The following is a 22,117-nucleotide window of genomic DNA, read 5'->3' as shown; positions in this document are numbered from 1 at the left end:
TCAATGTATTCAAGGCCACAACAATTGTGTGATCCTTTGTTCTGGGGTACACAACAACCACTTTCTATCCAAGAAGCTGTTTTTATTATTCTTTTCAATATTTTTTTCATTCTCTTTGTAAAAAAGCAACTCTTTTTCTTCTCCCAAAGAAAAAAATGGAGCTCTATTTGTGCAGTTTTGAGATAAGTTCCAAGAACAAGTGGAATAATTTCATATTTTTGCCTCTGGAGATTAGACACACAAAAAAAGGAATTAGATTTCAAGCCAACATTCCTCCAACAACAACAATGAACAGATTGGGCAGAAGGAGGCAGAAAAAAGTTTCTTCCAAATGTGTCACATTGCATTTTCTTTCCTGCAATACCAAATATGATGGCTTAAGTTCCAGCAGGTTTTCCCTTCTTTTATCCAAAGCCATGGCTGAACTTGCACATACCCAGAATTTTGTATGGCTTTGTAAGCAAAGGTGTAATTTGTTACCTGAGCTTTCATAAATATAACATAATTAAGGCACTTCTTAAACCAATATGAATAATTTTACAGCACTATTTTAGTCTACATAGTCATTTACAATCCACCCCCCTTTGTTCCTCACAACAGCCACAGCCCACAGGAGGTGATTCAGTTTTGTTGACTCATAGAACTAAGATTGCTGTATTTCCAACAGAGCAAGAAATCCAGCCATTATTCACTTGTGTATGTTAAATCATGTAAATATATACACATTGTGAACTGAATGGACTGACTTAAAATACTGCATATTACTGCTGCCTGTCATGGAGGAGTGGGGCCCACAGGTGTTTCACCTGGGGCTTCGGTTCTCAACTGCAAAGATACCTAATACAAGGTTAACAGGAACATATACATGGAAGAAGGTAGCAAGTCAGGAGACTGATGGAAATCAGGTGGGAGAATAAAAATATACAGAAACCAGGATGGTTCTTAGAGAGCAGAAGGACACAAAACCCTACTGAGCCTTCATATGTTTATTCAGACCTTATGACTGAAGAAGCCTTGCCCCTTGGTTGAGAGAAGTTAAAGAAACAGCACTCTGTTTTACCATTAAGCCACTCATCTAGCTGTATCTTTTGATGTCTAAAGGGAGGGATGCTAAGGTAGTTCAAGAGTGGACAAGGAAACAAGTTGAGATTGTCCACCTGAGTTTTCTGAATTGCTGATTATGCTCTGACATTGTTTTACCAACAGAGATATGTGGACTATTGCTATTGAAGACTTACTTTCATCATGTTTGAGGATGGAAAGACATCTGGAGCTACTTCTTCTGGGCTTGTATTTATATACAGGTATGCCTCCTTGGCCCCCAAGGCACTGCATGAAATCAGAGTAATGAAATACACCTTCTAAATGGATTGGGATAGCTTCTAAATTTACAAGTATCGTTTACCCATACCCACAACTGGCTGAAACCAAGAGCTACATCTACACAGGATCATTATACAAAGGGGTGCAAAAAGGAAGACACCAAGCACTCTCGTCATGTACAAGTGGGGAAACGGCCATTTCAAACCAATTTTACAAGCCGTTTCTATTAGAGCAAACTCATTGGCTTGAAAATAAAAGTCATGGGGTAACAGGCATCCATCTAAGCGTGGCAGAAGTAGTTTTTCTGCTCTGAGAACCAATGCCTCTGTACACAGTACATAATCTGGTTCAGATCTAAAATGTTTGTCCATGATTTGTGGCCATGCACTCCCCTCCACCCCTCCCCTCCTTCATTGGTACACCTATCTCCAGACCCAGGAAACGACACTGGGCTTGCCTTAGACAGCAAACATTCACCGCCTCCCAGAACCACCATTACTGTTGGTCCTTCTTCCAGTCCTCCCACTCCTCTAACTGCTGCTTCCTCTCCACCAGGGGCGCTGGGTTGCTCCCAAGGATCTTTAAACTTGGTTGGTCCTTTACAGGAATTTGCCACCATTGCTGCAAAGTGGTGCTGGCACTTTGGGTGATCTTGCCCTTAATTTTTCTCTCAGAAAGGTTACCCCTTTCTCAGCATGATCCATGGAATACCTGTGGCCGCCTCTGACACTTAGTGAGGTGGAAGGAAGGAGAGAGCAGCAGTGAGAGGAGCAGCAGGTGGGGCAAACAATCTGTGGGAGCACACATTCTGTCACCCTCTCCTGAGCCACATGGCTATCTTTGAGAAATATATTGTGGAATGCTGAACCACAGTTTCTCACGATGCTAAAACCAGGAAAATATGGTTTAAAGCTGCTTACTCAAATTCTGACCCTACGGAAAATGTCTGTCCATCTTCATCCTATGCTTTTCTTTCTCTGGATCTACTTTATTGTGTGTGTTTCCTTTTTTTAAATCCTTTAGACATTTCTCTTTCATGTTACCTTATACTGCCTGTGCAACCCTGTTCCAATGCTGCAGTGTGTTGGACAACACTGCTATGATTGGATTTGGCAGTGTTCCTTTGGCTTTTCTTTTCATTTCAGAATCTTAGCAACACTGGCACCAATACTGGCATGCTGAAAAACTTTTACTTCATGTATTATATATCCATGCTCCAGTGAGCTGATGACATACATTTTATCCTCACAAGAACTCTGAGGTACGTTAAAGAGAGGGGGCAAGGGAAGGGGGCTATTGGTTTGTCTTGTCCTTGTTTTTATTATGTATTTTGTGTTTTTTATCTTGTATTTCTATCCTCTGAACCGCCCTGAGATCTACAGATGAAGAGCAGTATACAAATTTAGCAACCTGGGAAGATAGCCCATCCAAGAGAAGGAAAACTCTGACCCTAAACCTCTGCTGCCTTGCAGGATAGGGTGAAGAAAAGGCTAAAGAGTAAACCCTACACAAATCCAGAGTTGGAGTCCCTAAGACAGCTGGATGGTGCCTTGTACGCCTTGTATGCTTTGGACCACATCAGCAAGGCTGAGAGGAGGGTCATGCACCCCAGGACCTTCCTACACATGCGCCCCAGGGAGGTCACTTCAGTGCTGCTAACACAGCAGTTTAACTTTACCCCTGAAGGAACACTCCATTGTCTCTTGAGACAGAAGGATGCCAGCAACAGGCCATGGCTGAGTTTCAGGGCTGACTGGAGATTTGCCTCCAGGTCTCCCTAATCATAGCTCCCTAAGCATAACCCTAGTGACTAGACCACACTGACTCACCTCCCATCTAATTACTATTAGGAAACTAATAGCAGTTTTGGGACGCGGGTGGCGCTGTGGGTTAAACCACAGAGACTAGGGCTTGCCGATCGGTAGGTTGGCGGTTCGAATCCCCACGATGGGGTGAGCTCCTGTTGCTCGGTCCCTGCTCCTGCCAATCTAGCAGTTCAAAAGCACGTCAAAGTGCAAGTAGATAAATAGGTACCACTCCGGCGGAAAGGTAAACAGTGTTTCTGTGTGCTGCTCTGGTTCACCAGAAGTGGCTTAGTCATGCTGGCCACATGACCCGGAAGCTGTACGCCAGTTCCCTCAGCCAATAAAGCGAGATGAGCGCCGCAACCCCAGAGTCGGTCACGACTGGACCTAATGGTCAGGGGTCCCTTTACCTTTACCTTTAATAGCAGTTTTAATAAATTACATTTTTCTACATTAGATGATTGGCAACTTCTTTGCATATTTGAAGTAATATTAATGTTTTGTATATCTCTATAAATCTTATCTGAATTCTACAGACAGCAGCAGGGTTCATTTTGAGTTTTATTCGGGTTTTATTCTCAGTGAATGCATGTCACTTTAAAGCAGCACATTGCCAGGGTACACCCTGCAAGTAACAGTATCAAAGGTGTCATTTCAACTATGTCATCAGCTCTTTGAATTGTACTTGAAAAAGCATCCAGGTTGCTATCACTAGAAGCACACAACCGAATTATTCTTTATAAATAAATCTTCAGAATACCCTATTGTTTGTATTCCATGGCTATGAGATGGAACGACCTTATGTAAATGCCACCATAGCACTTTCTCTCACAGGTGTAGCCAAATTGCTTTTCTATAAATGTCATTGCAATGATTACTTTCCCTCCCTTCAAAATGTGCTTGGAAGCCATGGTAGTAAAAAACTTAAGAGGGTGCCGGGTAGAAAACATAGAAAGGGCAGGTACAGAAATTACATATGTTACGATTGATACAGAATGTTTACAACTACTGTGTGGATTCAGTGCTAATAGAAATATCTGTGATATAGGCAGGGTTTTGTTTTTCCCCCAGCCAGAACTCAATTCTGGCAACTCTCAGGCAGGCACTATCGCCATTCTAATAGAACAAGGGAGAAGTTCATAGTGAGCTCTGGCACCTGTTTTTTCTAGAAAAATAGCACTGAATATAGGTGGGAAGCAGCCATTGCTTCTCATATTTAAAATGAAAATGAAAAACACTCTGAAATGTTACTATGAAAATTACAACACAGAACCTACTAAAAGTTCAAATATATATAGTTAACATTCAAATAATGTAAATAATGTATTCTAAATACAATCTGATTTTAATAAAGTATGTCGCCATTTATATCACCTATCATGAACTGCTTCACTGTCAATATCAATCACCACATTTAAGCATTTTAAATACAGTGGTACCTCGGGTTACAGACGCTTCAGGTTACAGACTCTGTTAACCCAGAAATAGTACCTTGGGTTAAGAACTTTGCTTCCGGATGAGAACAGAAATTGTGTGGCGGCTGCGGGAGGCCCCATTACCTGAAGTAGTACCTCAGGTTAAGAACAGTTTCAGGTTAAGAACGGATCTCCAAAACGAATTAAGTTCTTAACTTGAGGTACCACTGTACATGGAAGTGACAATAAGGGAATAATCCAGCCTCTACTTTCGTTAATTCTAAAGAGTCAATCAGTGATTTACACACACACACACACACACACACACCCTTCACTATTGGCATTCTGTACTTGGATATCTGTATCCGATTCTTCAATTTTTTTTGCGAACTGAGTTGTACAGGGTCTGGAATTCTAAATTTCTCTTCTATTATATATGTCTGTCTCCCACTGTGTACATATGATCGCTGCAGGGTAGACAATACAGACATATTTTATTTAGTTCACACCAGGAAGGGACTCAAGACGAATGTGTTCCTAACGATGTGTCACTTGAGGAACTCAAACAACCACGGATCATGCCAGTGGGAAGAGAAGATGCTTAAATATTTCAAGTAATTTTGAGATGCAGACTAATACACATCTCAGGCATATCTCTCTCTCAGAGCTGGGCAGATTCTGGGCCTGCAGGATCTACTTTGCTATTTACTAGAACTCCAAAGTCCGTGTGCTTGATTTTGGGACTTAGGGTTTCTGCCGAAGGGGCCTTAATGTCACATAAGCCCTAAACCAGAGGGCAATGCAGTGAGCATCTCAGGTACAGTGGTGCTTCAGGTTACAGACTCCGCTAACCCAGAAATATTACCTCAGGTTAAGAACTTTGCTTCAGGATGAGAACAGAAATCATACTCTGGTGGTGTGGCAGCAGCAGGAGGCCCCATTAGCTAAAGTGGTGCTTCAGGTTAAGAACAGTTCCAGGTTAAGAACAGACCTCCGGAATGAATTAAGTACTTAACCCGAGGTACCACTGTACAGTTTAACTTTAGAATCAGAAAACATGCCACCCCGTCTTTTGACAAGCCACTCCTGAAACAGAGGGGCGAGTTCAGCCACTGCAAAAACAGCAGTTTTCAGCTAGCTCTTATATTCTTATATTAGCATCTGACACAAAATAAGGACTTCCTGTGTGAAATGAGAAAGAGTGAGAAGTCCTGGAGTTTTGCACAATCATCTGAATGCCATGAAAGGGGTTTTCTGGATGGTATCCCGTTTAACCTGGGCCTCCCTCGGCCACAGAGAAATTGGTAAAGCGTGTTCTCCCTAAAAGAGAGCACGTGTTGCGGTTGGGGGAACAGGCCACCCTGCCATGACTTGGCAGTTTTGGAAAGGAACCCAGCCGTTAAATGGTTAAAGGGGTTGCTGGGGAATATTGATTGTTGCCAATTTGGAGGAGGGGTCAGAGCCTACAAATACAGGGGACAGACGTTAGCACGGCCTCTTGGCCGTTTTGCAGCGGATCACCCGCCCTCCCTCCCTTTAATAGGGTGGTTTCTGATAATCTTGACCTTGCTATGCCTGTCTAGGTGTCGCCCGCCTTGGTGCGGGGGCATGGTAGGAATTTTGCCATCTGGCTGATTGGCTGGTGCCATTTGGTTTTTGCCTACTGCGTAGCAAATCGTCACAACTTGTAAGGTTGGCGGTTAGGCATTGGTTAAATTGGTGCTTGGAGGGGTAAGTGCCTACCCCTCCAAATGATGTGCAAAGGGAATTCCGTTAAAGGAATCCAGGGGCTTGCCATTCTTTTCGTCCTTGTCCCTGGCATCGGACTTGGGCCGTGCAAGCCCCACAGGAACATGATGGTGAGAAGTGAGGGACTGATGCCCAGCTTCATTTTCTCACCCAATACTTGTTTCCCACGCTGGCTTCCGTTGGAGTCCGGAAGACCAGCTCTGTCCCTGAGGGCAAGGACAGATAGTCATAACCAGTGCCTAAGCAACCACTCACATTTTTTGTATTTGAATAAAGTTGTGGCCAAAATTATGCCAAAAACCTAAACAAAAATTGATGTGTGAAGTGTGAATTTTTTAGGGGTGGCCTTGTGGGACTCAACACGCAAATAAGAAGGGTCCTGAACGACTTGCCACCAACCCCTGTTCAAGCTAGGACTGTGGCCCCCTAAGCTATTTCTGTGCAGTCTCTGGACGTTTATAGTCCACAAACAATTATATTTATACAAATTAAACTGTAAAGCATAAAGAACATCTGCTTTTTTTGTTTTTTTTTACAAAAATAAAAAATAGACTGTGCATATGCTTGTCTCAGCAACAACTACATTGTGGTTTCCCACTCACCCCCCACCCCAGTTTTTACTCTTTTAACCTTTCTGCTTGGAGTAATTAAGTCATTTCTTTAAGCGGTTGCTTTTGACTAATTGCAGCTTTTAAAGAACAGGTTAATAACCGCCATCCATATTTAAACTGCAGATTTTAAGACTGATGCTTATTATGCCATCCAGTAAAGATTTTACAGAATAAAATAACCATTGATCTTTTCCAGCCAGGCACTATTAAAACAAAAGCTGTAAACTCCAGCTGATTAAAACATTACTTAAATGCTTTATTAAAAAAAATTTAAGCATTTTCACTCATCAAGATTTGACAAATCTGAAGAGCACTTCATTTAATTAACTTGGTGAGAACGTTTTGCATGCAAAGCGAGCGCCCAAGGGACACCCAGTGCACAGAAAGTGATTGTGCTATTATTGTGCAGGATGCTACAACTTACAGAGAGCTAGTTAATCTCACTTCCCATTGTGCCATGCCTCCTAGCACATGTAGAAGGCAGGAAGAGATAACTGGAAGAGTCTTATGCATAAATTCTAAGAATTTTTTTTATATAAAAAACCCACATAAAAATACGACTATTATTCTTTCTCATGCCCAAGTCTAAATCCACAGTCCTTCAATTCATTTCCCCCCTACTCAAGTTACTGAAGGCCTTTACAATAAGACTTAATGGAAAGAAACACACGCACCACCTTCAGCCACTGTGAACTGAGGAGGTAAGCTCAACACACATAGCCAAATTATGATGATGTAAAAAATTAAAATTAAAAATTAAAAGTGTTCTGAGAATGAGAGAAGAAAAAGGCCTTTTGTCAGAGAAATAAAACTATCAAGAAACAGGAAGACAGTTCATCCAATAAGCTAAGTAGTGATTTGAACCCTGGTATCCCGGGTCTTAGTCCAACACACTACCCAACTATGCCACACTCACTGTAAAGTGCAAGGTTTTAGAGGTCAAGATCAGCATCTGAAATTGGGGTAGAAATGCCTAGGCAGTTAATACAAGCAGTACAGTGGTATCTCGGGTTACATATGCTTCAGGTTACATACGCTTCAGGTTACAGACTCCGCTAACCCAGAAATAGTACCTCGGGTTAAGAACTTTGCTTCAGGATGAGAACAGAAATCGTGCTCCGGCGGAGGCCCCATTAGCTAAAGTGGTACCTCAGGTTAAGAACAGTTTCAGGTTAAGAACGGACCTCCGGAACGAATTAAATACTTAACCCGAGGTGTACCACTGTACATAATGAGTATTCCCCAAAGTTTTCTAGTTGCTGCATTCTGTACCAACTCAACTTTACAAACCGCCTTCAAAGGCAGCCTCATGTTCAGCAATTCAAAGCATATAACTCTGAGGCTAAGCCCACCTGCTCTACGCAGGTCCACAGGTAGTCAGTTATCAGAAATTGAGGCAAGAGGTACTGACTTGGTGGTCCAGTGTATATTGGACAGGGATTTAGTCCTGTTTGTCCCCAACCAATTCCAGGAAGAGTAAGAAAGCGAGAAAAACACACCAACCAACAGCAACCACATCAGCCTTTTTACAGTGGTAGACCAGAGTAGGTCAGATTAACAAGGCCACTTTTGCCTCATTTCCCCAGCGTCTATGCCTCAGCCCACCCACAATCTTCCAGGAACTACATTAACCAGATACAATCCCCTGCGTAGACATGCATACGTAAAGATGAGGTGGTCTAGCAGAGGTTGTGGTAAAGCCAGGAAATTTAAGCCTTCATTTTGTTTATTTTTTAACCCATTTGCTTTTTTGAAAAGATTTAGTGTCTTGACTGATTCTCCCTCTCCCCAGTCCCCTCACACATAGACTGAGATACAGAAAGGAGGAGATGGAGAAGTGTCATAAACTAATCAGTCATTTACCTTCCCCAATATCCCCCTTGCAAATAATAGGGTAAGCTGATTTATTCCCATCTAGTCCCAATAAGCAGAACTATTTGAACTAGCACTAGAAACCTAAGGGCTACCTTCTATTAAATTTTAAAAAACAGCTTAATCTTACTTTCCAAACTTTTTGTTGTTGTTGTCATTCAGAAACAAAGTAACAAAGTCCTAAGCTCAAAACCTGCTGTGAAAGTTATTTTGAAAATAAAATAAACATGCTTGAAAGTTTTAATCTTGATTGATTCACATTGAGTGAATGGCTAAATGAAATGTTTTAAATGACAGCATTTTGTTTTGCTAACCTTTTCTTAACTTCCTGTTAAAATAATCCTGTAAGCTTTTATTAAATTGCCTGGGTAATTGTGGAGAACCACAAGTAATAAGAGACAGCAAGCATAAGTAAAGCAAGATGCTTTTTTCTTAAAATATGGCCAGCTCTGAGTACATGATCCAATAGCAAAAATTTCCCCAACTTTTTGGAATATAATCTGACGTTATAGAGATGCACCTGCAATGTTGCCTAGGAATGCAGCAAAATCAAATAAGATTTGACTGTGTTTGCTAATCAAAAAGACCAAAAGTCTCCAGCCAACTCACTGGGACCTCTAAACCTTTCCTTTCCCCTTAAAAGGAACATTCAGAGGTAAAAAATATATCTATTCTCTGTAACAGCTCTATAAAAATTATAGCCTTGGTCCAATGATCCTCAACTCACAGAGGTTGGGGCTTTTTTGCTTCCAAGTTAAAAAATTATTGGCAATGATTTTCTATTACCACATACACCTATAAAAAAGAAATGCTGATTTAGAGTAAATTGAAGTCACCACGCTGCATTTTGTCACAGCCATTCCTTCCTGGAACCAGAAAATATTGGCAGAATCTCATCGACTTTGAAGGACACTATACCTACTTGAGGGGAAGTGTCATATGAGTCCCTCCTTTCAGTTAACTCAGAAATCATATAAATGGGTCTAAGCCAGAATCTGTTGCTTGTTTTATTGCTTGCTGCAACCATGGTTGAACGTAAATATTTTCTGTTTTTCTACTGCCCTCCCACCACATAGTATCCATCTGCAAGAGTACAGTGGTGCCTCGCAAGACGAAAATAATCCGTTCCGCGAGTCTCTTCGTCTTGCGGTTTTTTTCGTCTTGCGAAGCAAGCCCTTTAGCGGATTAGCGCTATTAGCGCTATTAGCGGTTTAGCGGCTATTAGCGGCTATTAAAGGCTTAAGGGATTAGCGGATTAGCTGCTAAAAGGCTATTAGCGACTTAGATCAGCTGATAAGCGGCTTAGATCAGCTGTTAAGCAGCTTAGCTAACAGCTGTTAAGCGGCTTAGGGGCTTGGGAAAAAGGGGGGGAGGGGAAAAAAAACCCAGGAATCGCAAGACATTTTCGTCTTGCGAAGCAAGCCCATAGCAAATTCGTTTTGCGAAGCACCTCCAAAACGGAAAACCCTTTCATCTAGCGGGTTTTCCGTCTTGCGAGGCATTCGTCTTGTGGGGCACCACTGTAATGGGGATCATGTGGCCCTTGAGGTGTTGTTTGACTCCCAACAGCCCCAGACAACATAGTCAGGGATGGTGAAAGGTGTACTCCAACAGCTTGTGGAGGACTGCAGGTTTCTGATTCCCAATCCACAGCTGAGTAAACACTACAGCAGAAAACCATTGTTGCAATGTCACTCTGGCATTCTCTGCTGCTATAGAAGAAAATATTTTAAAGCCAATTTTATGCTGTGAACTGCCCTGAGACCTGTGGGTATAGGACGGTAAAGAAATTTAATAAAGAAAAGAAAAGAAAAATACGTAAACACCCTAAGCCCCACAACCTCTTTTGACAACAAAAATCAGGTGTAGCCTTCAAATTTTACTTCAATTTATTTTACTACAACTTGTCAGCCATAAAGTTTCTTGGCCAGTCTGATTCCAGAAAACACTGGGGGAATGCATTTGGATACCATCTTCTAGGAGCGGTTGGTGCTTTCGGCTGGTGCTCTTGCACAGCCCTAGCCTCACTGCCACCCTGCCCTGCCCCATACCATCCCAGTAAGCAGTCAACCGTAGCCATGCCAGCTTCTTCTGCCATCTTCCTTTGAAGTATACTCCAGGCAGCTGACAATCCACTTAGCAACACCACTAGCAACCAAACCTGGTCTATTGAAATATATCACTTGTATCAGTTGGGCTCTCATGTTGTCTGCTGCTAACAAAGCAATAAGCATACAATGATAAAGTATCTAGCCAGTAAGGACTCCAATATGAGAGAGACTAAATGAGCCGTTACTCAGCAATTTATCAGTTTCTCTCTTTTTTTATTAAAGGACCAGGCATTGCCTCATTCCTATGCAAGTCTGTTAGGCTCTTTCTGTAAAAAGTCCCCTTTAACTCTTCCCCTCTACAGCACTCAATAGCTAAGAATTTACTAATGTGTTTCCTCTTCCCAGCCTGAGGTCACCAACTTTTTAGTACAGTGGTACCTCGGGTTAAGTACTTAATTCGTTCCGGAGGTCCGTTCTTAACCTGAAACTGTTCTTAACCTGAAGCACCACTTTAGCTAATGAGGCCTCCTGCTGCTGCCGCGCCACCAGAGCACGATTTCTGTTCTCATCCTGAAGCAAAGTCCTTAACCCGAGGTACTATTTCTGGGTTGGTGGAGTCTGAAACCTGAAGCGTCTGTAACTTGAAGTGTATGTAACCTGAGGTACCACTGTATTGCATCAAATATACTAAGCCCCTTCTAATGTAAAGGAATCTCTTGAACCTTCCATTAAACAACCTGTTCTATCCTCTTCATTTTCTACACAGAAGGGACAAACTTCTTTGGCCTCAGCTACGATTCTATGTTCTGTGACATCACTTCAGTAAGACTAATCCCGTGATATATAGGAGAAAGAGTCGAAATTCCAGAAAGAAATAATAAACAGTGACTATAAAATTTTGGCTAAAATGTACAACATATTGTTAGAATGGCACATAAAAGATGAAGAGATAAAATCAGTTATGATTGACTGGGCGAAAGACTTTGGATATAACATATATATGGAGGATTGGGAGAAATTGTGGAGAGAAGGATTAAGATTTACTGCTTGTACAACTATAAAAGAAAATGTGATGAAAATGATGTATCGGTGGTACTTAACACCAGTGAAATTAGCTAAGATGTACAAGGGATGTAACAAATGTTGGAAATGTAAAGATAAAGAAGGTACATTTTATCATATGTGGTGGGAATGTAAGAAAATTAAAAATTATTGGGAAATGATATATAATGAATTGAAGAAAATGTTTAAATATACATTTGTTAAGAAGCCAGAAGCATTCCTGCTAGGTATTGTGAGAAATGAGATAAACAAGAAAGATAGGAAATTATTTTTGTACGCAGTAACAGCAGCGAGAATATTGTTAGCCCAGAAATGGAAACAAGAAGAACTACCAACACTGGAAGAATGGAGAATGAAAATGATGGACTTTGCAGAACTGGATAGAATGACAGGAAGAATTAGGAATCGACGAGATCAGAGATTTATTGAAGAATGGGAAAAATTTTCAGAATATATGCATAATTTAGGTGAAAAACAAATAACGCTTGTAACGTTTAGCGAAGCTTTGTAAAAAAGAAAGTTAAAATTATGGATTGAAAGCAGATTTAATTTAAGAAGTAGATAAGAACTAAGAAATGTGTGGAAAATTGAGAAGGGAAGGAGTACCAGCCAAGTTGAGGGAAGTCAAAAAATGAGAGAATGGTTTTATAAATTGTTTGAATTGTATTAATTTGTCTTACTTGTAAACTGAATAAAAATTATATTTTAAAAAAAAAAAGATATATATTGGAACCACTGTATCTTGCGGATGTGAATTGTTTTAACTGGTTTAAATAGTGTATTATGGGAAACAAATAGTAGCCTTGGAATAGTAGCCATGGAAAGGATGGGGGATTTCTATTGGCAAGATAAACAGAATGGTTAAACATGCTTCCTCAATCCTTCCATGAAATTCCTGCATATCACATGGAATTTGGTTCTAAGGCAGGGGTGGGGAAGTAATCCATGGCCTACAACCCAGATAGTGGCTAGTTTCATCTGGCTCTTTGGGATCTCCTCTCACTCACCAGTTGCCCAACAAGGAGAAGCTGAGACAGAGCAGGGCTTTGATGTTGCAGAAAGTGTGCACATGTAGCTCTTTCCTCTCTGAGAATATTTACTATAAAGGTAAAGGTAAAGGTAAAGGACCCCTGGACGGTTAAGTCCAGTCAAAGGAGACTATGGGGTTGCGGCACTCATCTCACTTTCAGGCCAACGGAGCCGCTGTTTGTCCACAGACAGCTTTCCAGGTCATGTGACCAGCATCACTAAACCGCTTCTGGCTCAACGGAACACGTGATGGAAACCAGAGCGCATGGAAACGCCGTTTACCTTCCCCCTACAGCAGTATCTATTTATCTACTTGCACTGGCATGCTTTCAAACTGCTAGGTTGGCAGGTGCTGGGACAGAGCAACGGGAGCTCACTCCATCACGGGGATTTGAACTGCCAACCTTCCAATCAGCAAGCCCAAGAGGCTCTGTGGTTTAGACCACAGCACCACCCGCGTCCCAATATTTACTGTACGAAAATCTAATTGGTGGTAGAAATGCCTAAGCAAAGAGGCAGGTGTCTGTTCATTGAAAACAGGCAAAAAAGTGTCCATCCTGATTACCTGGGAAGCACCAACTCAAAGGATTTGTCATGTTGGGATGCAGCTTGAAGTTATTGGCCATTATTGAGCCCATCACTGCATCCATGTTCTGGTCTGCAGACTGCGCAGCCCCGTAATTCAGAGAAGTAGTGCTGGGTGTCATTCTGCATATTGATGACATCTCATTCCAAATTACCTACCCCAGCAGCTTCATACAGACATTAAACGGCACTGGGAACAAGATGGAATCCTGTGGGACTCCACTGCCTTGCCACTGAACAGCAACCCCACAATGCCAGTCTCTGAAACCTGCCCCGGAGATAGGATCAAAACCACTGTAACATGGTGCCTCCAATTTGAGGTCTACAGAGATGGCCCAATAACATATCATGGCCAATTGTATCAAAAGCCACTGGGAAATTAAGGAGTAGAAACAAGCGCATGTTCTCTTTAGTGAAAATATTTATATCGGGAAGCAACAACAGAAAATACATTTAAATGGGTTTCTTTGATACTTTAACTCTAACTGTTATAATTAGGAAAATATTTGCATTTTATGCACTATCTGATTTTGCAGCTATAATGTAATGTAAGCTATTAAATTGGCATCCGCATGTCTCGGGAGACAATTGAAAAGTGCGCCATCAAGGGCGAAGTCAAGCCACTGGAGAGTTAAAACATCTTGAAAATGTACTTGGCAAATGAATCCACCTCCTCCATTCTCTCTCTCTAATAGATAGATAGATAGATAGATAGATAGATATAGATACACACACACACACACACACACACACACACACACACAGGTTACGATGAAAGTTAGGAAACAAAATTGTGTGGGGTACATATAAACGCATTCAGAAGTAGAATCAGTAAAATGTTCATTCTTTTCCACTAGATAAACTCTTACTGAACCCGTGAACCTGAAACTTCTCCGGGGCTTTCACAGCAGTCTACAGTTTTCGGCTTAAATGGCTAAGTTGTTAACATTTCTTTCTAAATATGACTTGGGGGTATGCATACACTACACAATTAAGCGCATAGCACCTACAAATGTTCCGCTAACCAGATTGCTAATTAGCATGCTGTTTTTATATAATGCTTCATAAAGCTCTACTTAATGCAATCGGATGGCAAGATCATTGAAAGTTACCTCAGTTGCTGCTGTGAGAGAAATCTCCTGGCTTGCACTATCCCCAGAGAAACATTTTGCTAGCCCGTTGTTTCCCCCCACATAACGTTGATTAATTTCGGAATCAAGGGTGAAAACAGTGGTCGCCACCTCCTTTGTAGGTCTGATTCTCTAGCCCAAATGCCTGCCCCCTCTATTATCATATTCACCAAAACAATAACAGTGTCTCTGCATAGTTGTCACAGCGCAGAATACTTTGTGTAAAACAAAAACTCCTCTTTCTGCTACTGGTAATTATTTTCAGTGCTGTGATATCTATAATTCTCTCTATGCTCCAACCCTGCTAGATGCCATACATGGAAAATGGAGGGAAGTCATTCCCCTCTCCAGACAGTTTGTTTTTATTTAACAAACTTTATAGATCACTTACTGAGCAGAAAGCCAGTTTATGAAGAACAATATAAAATATTCATTTTTAAGTAGCGATAAAACCAAACATTAAAAACAAGTTGATGTGACATTGGGTCCCCCCCCCCTCAAAATACACACAAAACCAGAAATTTAAAAACAATTGCATGTAATAAAATTACATGCCTGAATAGGCTTGCCAAAGCAAAAACATTTTTTAAAAAGAAGGCCTTCATCTATTTTATTTAGTTTGTCCCCAAAGTCATCACACAGTTGTACCTAGAAACTTTGTCAGAAAATTCACCAATCACATGCTGCTGCTACTGCAGCTAGCTTTCCAAAAAGAATATTGTGGTAGAGTGAAAAACACTATAGTTGCAAATCAAAGCTGGATAAATAAAGTTTGATAAATAAAAATTTGATCCCGGGGATTACCCTGCTAAATAAGCAGGCCCGGTAATAGCATCTACCCAGCAACTTACTTGGGTCAAGGTTTAGCTACCGGTAGTTCTAGCAAAAGGGATGAGAAATCTTATGAAGGGCAAATCTCATGTGGACAGGATTTCTTTCTTCCTTTAAGATATTTCAAGGTCTTTATTGAAGACATTTTAGGTCACCCTTTAGTCCTAAAATCTGAAGGGTATTTGATTTAAGATAAAGTAGTAGCAGAACCCTGAAGAGCAAACAACATCCCAACATAAGTAGGAAGTTGAAAAAACAACTTTTAGGGGTGGACTTTGGTCTTTCGAATTTCAGTAGCACCCTGTGCAAGGCCTAAATTTGGTGCCCCCTTCACCTCCCATTGTGCTCAATTCACTACATCACAGCTGCAATGCCCTCCTGGGCTCAGCACCTAGTGTGGCAGAACTGGTCACACTGCCTTAAATCCATCTCCGCTTTTGGTACAATACATGACAGTTGCACCCAACCACAGTCACCCCTATTATGGCAGGTCACCAACAACCAAATTAAACGTGATGGTTACTTGTTGCATCATATACCCACCACACCCAAGTTACAGGCATGGGGGGTTTTTCACCAGGGTTGTAAAAGTGGGAAAGGTTTTTAAACCCTTTCTGCCTCTGCAGAGTTCCGAATGAAACACCCTCCTGCAATCTGCCCTTGGGGTAGAGGAAGCTTCCACTGGTGACAAAGAGAGCTTGTCTCCCAGAGCTACCAGCAGCTGTCACAAGGCAGTTCTAACTGGGATCGCAGGAGAACAGGTTAAATCTTCCCTTCACACGTGTTACCAATCCTGGAATAAATCGGCTCCATAGCTACTATTTATTTTATTTTTTAAAAAAATGCAACAGCAGGAATGTGTTTCATGTCATGCCAAGTTTGGCTCCAAGGTTTTCCCTTCCACCTTCCACCTCTTATATGAGACAAGCAAGGTAGCACAAAGACATGCAGTCGAGATGGAATATCTGCATCTGCCAGGAAGTGGCATTTCATGCTTTGTGGTGGGCTGATGACCATATGCCGTTATTGCTATGTACTGAATTCACAAGCTCTGAGTGCCTTCTGGCGGTTCCCTCACTGCGAGAAGCAAAATTACAGGGAACCAGGGTCTTCTCGGTAGTGGTGCCTGCCCTGTGGAACGGCCTCCCATCAGATGTCAAGGAAATAAACACCTGACTTTTAGAAGACATCTGAAGGCAGCCCTGTTTAGGGAAGTTTTTAGTGTTTGATGTTTTATGGTAATTTAAATATTTTGTTGGAAGCCATGCAGAGTGGCTGGGGAAACCCTGCCAGATGGGCAGGGTATAAATAATAAATTATATTTATTAATTATTATTATTATTATTAACCGTTTTACCACACAAACAGGCAGTTCAGACATCGAAGGATACAGATTGCATTGGATCACATTTACTTCATTTCAGAAAATGAAGAAACTTTGCTAAGTGTAAACTGCAGCATTTTTCTTTAATTTATCATTGGAACGTGCAGAATATCAGAGTGGAACAGTCCTATATATTACAGTATATTTTGGATTTATCAATGGAAATTAAAATGGATGGTTACATTTACTCAAATCAATCTGGCAAGAAACACACATACACACAGAGGGAAATTCTCAGAAGCTATGTAATAAATGTAAAATCACTGTTTGAGGAGTATAAACTCTCTTCAGAGACATTAAAAGGTATGTCCTTGTCAAACTGTCCTGTTAAGTCAAATCTAATTTGTAGCCTATCTTTCCTTAGGCTGATAATGTTCTAGTGAATTTGACATGTCTCCGTAGATTTCTCAGGCTGGGATGAACTTACAGAAGCTTCCAGAAATACACTAGACTTTCTTAGCCAATGTATGTGTTTACAAAATGTCATTAACAGGCTTGAGCATCGAAACACAGTGTGGCCTATGTTTCAGTACTATATAGGTCAAAGAGGCAAATGGAGCTCAAAGTGTGATACGGCATGTCAGAAAACTGAAGCAGAATGCAAAGGTCACATTGCTAAGCATATATACACACACACACACTATGGCATGTGTGATGAAGCCCAGAAGCTCCATCCCCAAAGTGATCGAATTTCACACAAGAGTATTTGGCTAAATAGCAAAGCAGCAAACTTTCGCCATAAGGATGGGCACCAGAGTGGATTGTGGTCATGAGTAGAGGTTCAACTGTATGATATGATGATGTATGATATGATAATGGGTTGGGAGCAGAGAAGGCAGGCCAGTCACATCGTCCAGTGGCTCCCCTGCCTCTTTAAGCTTAAGGTAGTATGCATCACTATACATCACTGGAGACATGGAGCAACCAATGAAAAGAAAATTTTCATGATGTGTTGTGCTCTCCACCTCCTTGTAACTTGTAGTGACATTTACGTTGTTCCATGGCATCAAGGTGATGTGACTTTCTCAACTGTGCCAACACCGTCCTCTGAAGCAGAGTGGGGGTGGACAATCACCACATGTGAGACCACATAACACCGGTCTTGAAAGACCTACATTGGCTTCCAGTATGTTTCCAGGCACAATTCAAAGTGTTGGTGTTTAAAGCCCTAAACGGCCTCGGCCCAGTATACCTGAAGGAGCGTCTCCACCCCTATTGTTCAGCCTGGACACTGAGGTCCAGCTCCGAGGGCGTTCTGGTGGTTCCCTCGCTGTGAGAAGCCAAGTTACAGGGAACCAGGCAGAGGGCCTTCTCGGTAGTGGCACCCGCTCTGTGGAACGCCTTCCCATCAGATGTCAAAGAGAAAAACAACTACCAGACTTTTAGAAGACATCTGAAGGCAGCCCTGTTTAGGGAAGCTTTTAATGTTTGACAGACTATTGTATTTTATTATTTTGTTGGAAGCCGCCAAGATGGGAGGGGTATAAATAATAAATTTATTATTATTATTATTATTGTTATGAATTATTATTATGTTGATGTCATGATACAAGAGAAATTATTCTACAAGTTATGAGAAAGAAGGGTGGAATCTGACACAGAGAAGCCAATTTGGGCTGATGTTCCCAGTCTCCCGTAATATGTAGCTCCATTCTTAGCTCTCCAATTTTCTAAATTACTGCAAAACATATCTTCCTGTGAAATTATTGTTATACTTCATTATAATGGCACAGAAACTTTGCCATTTAATGTTGGTTTGGACAACTATGAATTAGTTGCAAGCAATGCCACCCACAATGCACTTCTAGCCTTTGCAAAATTGCTGATTCACAGGATATCACATTGCCTACATACACCTTTATAACGCCAGTTCTCCTGCTAATGTCAGTACTTGTATCTCATTTTGCCTTGCTTTGCTCATGACTGATTTGGTAATAAAGATAGAATAAGAAAAAGAGAGGAATAGAAGTTTTGGGTGTCTTTTTTAAGCCATGTAAAATATGTAGTTAGAGCTTAAACCTTGCCTAGAAAAATCAAACCTCAGCAAATTAAAGCCAATATGTGGAATGGCGTCCAAAAGATGAAAGAAAGAAAAAGTCCAGCCTGGGTATTATGCAAAACTATTTTAAAAACCCAGCAAGGATGAAAATACCTAAAGAAGAAGAAGAAGAAGAAGAAGAAGAAGAAGAAGAAGAAGAGGAGGAGGAGGAGGAGTAGTTTGGATTTGATATCTCGCTTTATCACTACCCAAAGGAGTCTCAAAGCGGCTAACATTCTCCTTTCCCTTCCTCCCCCACAAGAAACACTCTGTGAGGTGAGTGGGGCTGAGAGACTTCAGAGAAGTGTGACTAGCCCAAGGTCACCCAGCAGCTGCATGTGGAGGAGCGGAGACGCGAACCCGGTTCCCCAGATTACGAGACTACCGCTCTTAACCACTACACCATACTGACTCATTAAAAGCTTATATAATGTCAAAAGATAAAGCGAATATTGCATTATTATATAGCTAACTGAGCTACTTAATTAAACCCAACCAAAAGGCTGATAAAAATATTTACATCCAGTTCATGTACTCACAGCACAAAAGCAGTAATAAGGCAAATACAAATATATAAGCTTTTGCAACATACACACTCCTTTTTTCCTCTATCTGTGCAATCCTATTACTAATAGGGGAGAAGGATATCAACCACCACTTGGTGCAATATGGAGTACAATCTATTCCTTCAAGCCTAACCATGTCTGCTGGGAAGTTTTATTGAAAATGGGGCTTACTTCAAGGTAGGTGGGGTTAGGATTGTAGCCCAAAATCTCCTTGCATTGCTGGAACCCAAAAGAATCCTGGTGCCAGGGATCTATTGCCAGCCTAAGACCATTGTTATGCCGAAGAATGGGGTGTGTGAAAACTGTTCATTAAAGGTAAAGGTAAAGGGACCCCTGACTATTAGGTCCAGTCGTGACCGACTCTGGGGATGCGGCACTCATCTCACTTTATTGGCCAAGGGAGCCGGCGTACAGCTTCCGGGTCATGTGGCCAGCATGACTAAGCCGCTTCTGGCGAACCAGAGCAGCGCACAGAAACACCTATTTATCTACTTGCACTTTGATGTGCTTTTGAACTGCTAGGTTGGCAGGAGCAAGGACCGAGCAACGGGAGCTCACCCCCTCGCGGGGATTTGAACCACCGACGTTCTGATTGGCAAGTCCTAGGCTCTGTGGTTTAACCCACAGCGCCACCCACCTCCCATGTAAAAAAACTGTTCATTAGTAGTACCTTATTTGTAGAATTAATGGATATGCTTTCTTTAAAAACTTTGGGTTGTATCCAGACAATCATTTGCATAAAGATCTCCCCAAGGCGACTCCCTGAATACTGTCCCCAATCTGCTCATGGGGGTCAAGGAGTCATCCACAATTGCACCAAGGGAGATACGGGGAATGGCAGCAGGAGCAGGGTTACCGTATTTCAAACACTGAATATTTTACCAATTTCTGCTGCTAGAGACAGCAATATTCCAGATACATGCAGGAAATTCCGGATGTATGGCAACCCTAAGCAGGAGGGAATAACTGGCTGAAATCAGACAACGCTACCTTGCCCAGGCAGGTTTTCAGGATAAACTCATACTACTCTGGTTACAACCCTACTTTGTTAATAAGAGCTGAGAAACCGCTTCCATTTTATTTATTTTTCAGATTTATCAACTGCTCCACAGAAAGAAGCTACCACGGAAGTGCACAACTAGGTAAAATACAAAGATACAGACTCAATAATCTAAAAGAAAAAGCAGCACCCTAAAAAAACTATTTCTACAATTGTACAGTTAATTTTCCATAAAAAGACTGGGAAAGCATTTAGGGGAAAGTCATCTCAAAAAAAATGACTTCAGTGGCCACCTAAACATCAGAACCTAGGGACTTGTCTAACATCAGCCGGCAATGGATCCCAAGGGGCTGGAACACTTGTTTGAATTTCAGGAATACGAAGGCACTTCCTGCAACCTTGATTTACATTCTTGTCTTCAATTTCTAGCAAGCTGGAAACAGCTCTATTAGAAAAGAGCTTAAATCCTTTGGTTTTCACACACACACACACACACGCACACATACGGTGACCCTTGGCATTTCCAGTCAGAAGTGCTTTGTCTTTGTTTTGTTTTTAGAAATAATAAACTTGCATGCTGTCACTCAGGGATTAATCAGCCTGTGTTAATTATTTGTCAGCAAAAATAATTTAAATACTTATTTTGAGCAATTGCTTAGAACCCATGAGCAAACACTGTTAAATATTAATTCATATTTAATTACTAGAAAATGCAGGAATGGACATGTTCTTTCATTAGCCCCGATAATTTCCATTACTAATCCGACATAAAGAAATTAGAAGTAAATTACTCTTCTGTGGTGTGGGTTTGTTTTCTTGCTAATTCTCCAGGGGATTTGCCCCTCTGAACCCTGTAACTGTTGCACGTCAAACAACCACGGGTGGGAGCTGCATATGTGTGAGCACTGATTATCTCTTTGGCTTGAAATATTTTTTTTTAAAAAAAATAATAATATGAGGAGTTCAATGGATGACATAAGAGATGGAAACGACATCTGCAGTAGAGTACTTACTGCATTGAAGTTGGGGAAGAGATTGACAGCTGCTGCAGTGTCCAGAGGGAATGGAAGAAAGGGTTTGATATCCAACGGAGGCTGCAGGGCTGGGGCTGGAGGACGTACCAGGGCTGGAAGAGCAGGGCTCTGGCATGTACCTCCTATACAAAGAAAGGAGGGGAAAGAAAAAAAGTGAAATCATACATAATAGATTTTTAATCTGGTTTCATTGTATTGTAGATAACAGGCACTTAAAACTAAGTCAGTTAAGGATGTTAGCCATCAGTCTCTTTGGCTTGGCAGCCTGGCAGGAACACACACACACACACACACACACACACACACAAAATCTGCCAGGCTCTTCAACTGTGCTGAAGGGCCACTACTCTCTGTGGAGGCAATGGCTCATGCGCCATGAAAATGTAGCTTGGGCAAAGGCATAAAGCACAGGTTTCCATTCCCCCCCCCCCCAAGTCTAATCAGTTCAACAATACAGTGGTACCTCAGGTTAAGTACTTAATTCGTTCTGGAGGTCCGTACTTAACCTGAAACTGTTCTTAACCTGAAGCACCACTTTAGCTAATGGGGCCTCCTGCTGCCGCAGCACGATTTCTGTTCTCATCCTGAAGCAAAGTTATTAAGCTGAGGTACTATTTCTGGGTTAGCGGAGT

At 41.5% G+C, this 22,117-nt stretch overlaps 1 protein-coding gene and 1 long non-coding RNA gene across 16 annotated transcripts in view; one reads left to right on the top strand and one right to left on the bottom strand.

The window, feature by feature from the left end:
* Nucleotides 1-2,943, top strand: part of LOC310660500 — a 133,648-nt gene extending 130,705 nt beyond the window's left edge. Inside the window, exons 5-6 of the long non-coding RNA XR_014503442.1 lie at nt 1,207-1,304; nt 2,469-2,943. This is a non-coding gene — a long non-coding RNA (uncharacterized lncRNA). The remainder of the gene's footprint in view (nt 1-1,206; nt 1,305-2,468) is intronic.
* The window catches only part of ZNF385D (zinc finger protein 385D), a 547,534-nt gene that overhangs the window by 115,154 nt on the left and 410,263 nt on the right, over nt 1-22,117 (bottom strand). For all 15 annotated transcript variants that reach the window (XM_083404986.1, XM_083404996.1, XM_083404995.1 and 12 more), the window contains one exon: nt 21,465-21,607. In XM_083404986.1, coding sequence (XP_083261112.1) covers nt 21,465-21,607 — 143 coding nt within the window. The remainder of the gene's footprint in view (nt 1-21,464; nt 21,608-22,117) is intronic.

This window comes from Podarcis tiliguerta (genome assembly GCF_965153285.1).
Source record: "Podarcis tiliguerta genome assembly, chromosome: 12".
Classification (NCBI taxonomy): Eukaryota; Metazoa; Chordata; class Lepidosauria; order Squamata; family Lacertidae; genus Podarcis; species Podarcis tiliguerta.
The sequence above is the reverse complement of the archived record's forward strand: the minus strand, read 5'-3'. Positions and strand labels throughout refer to the sequence as shown.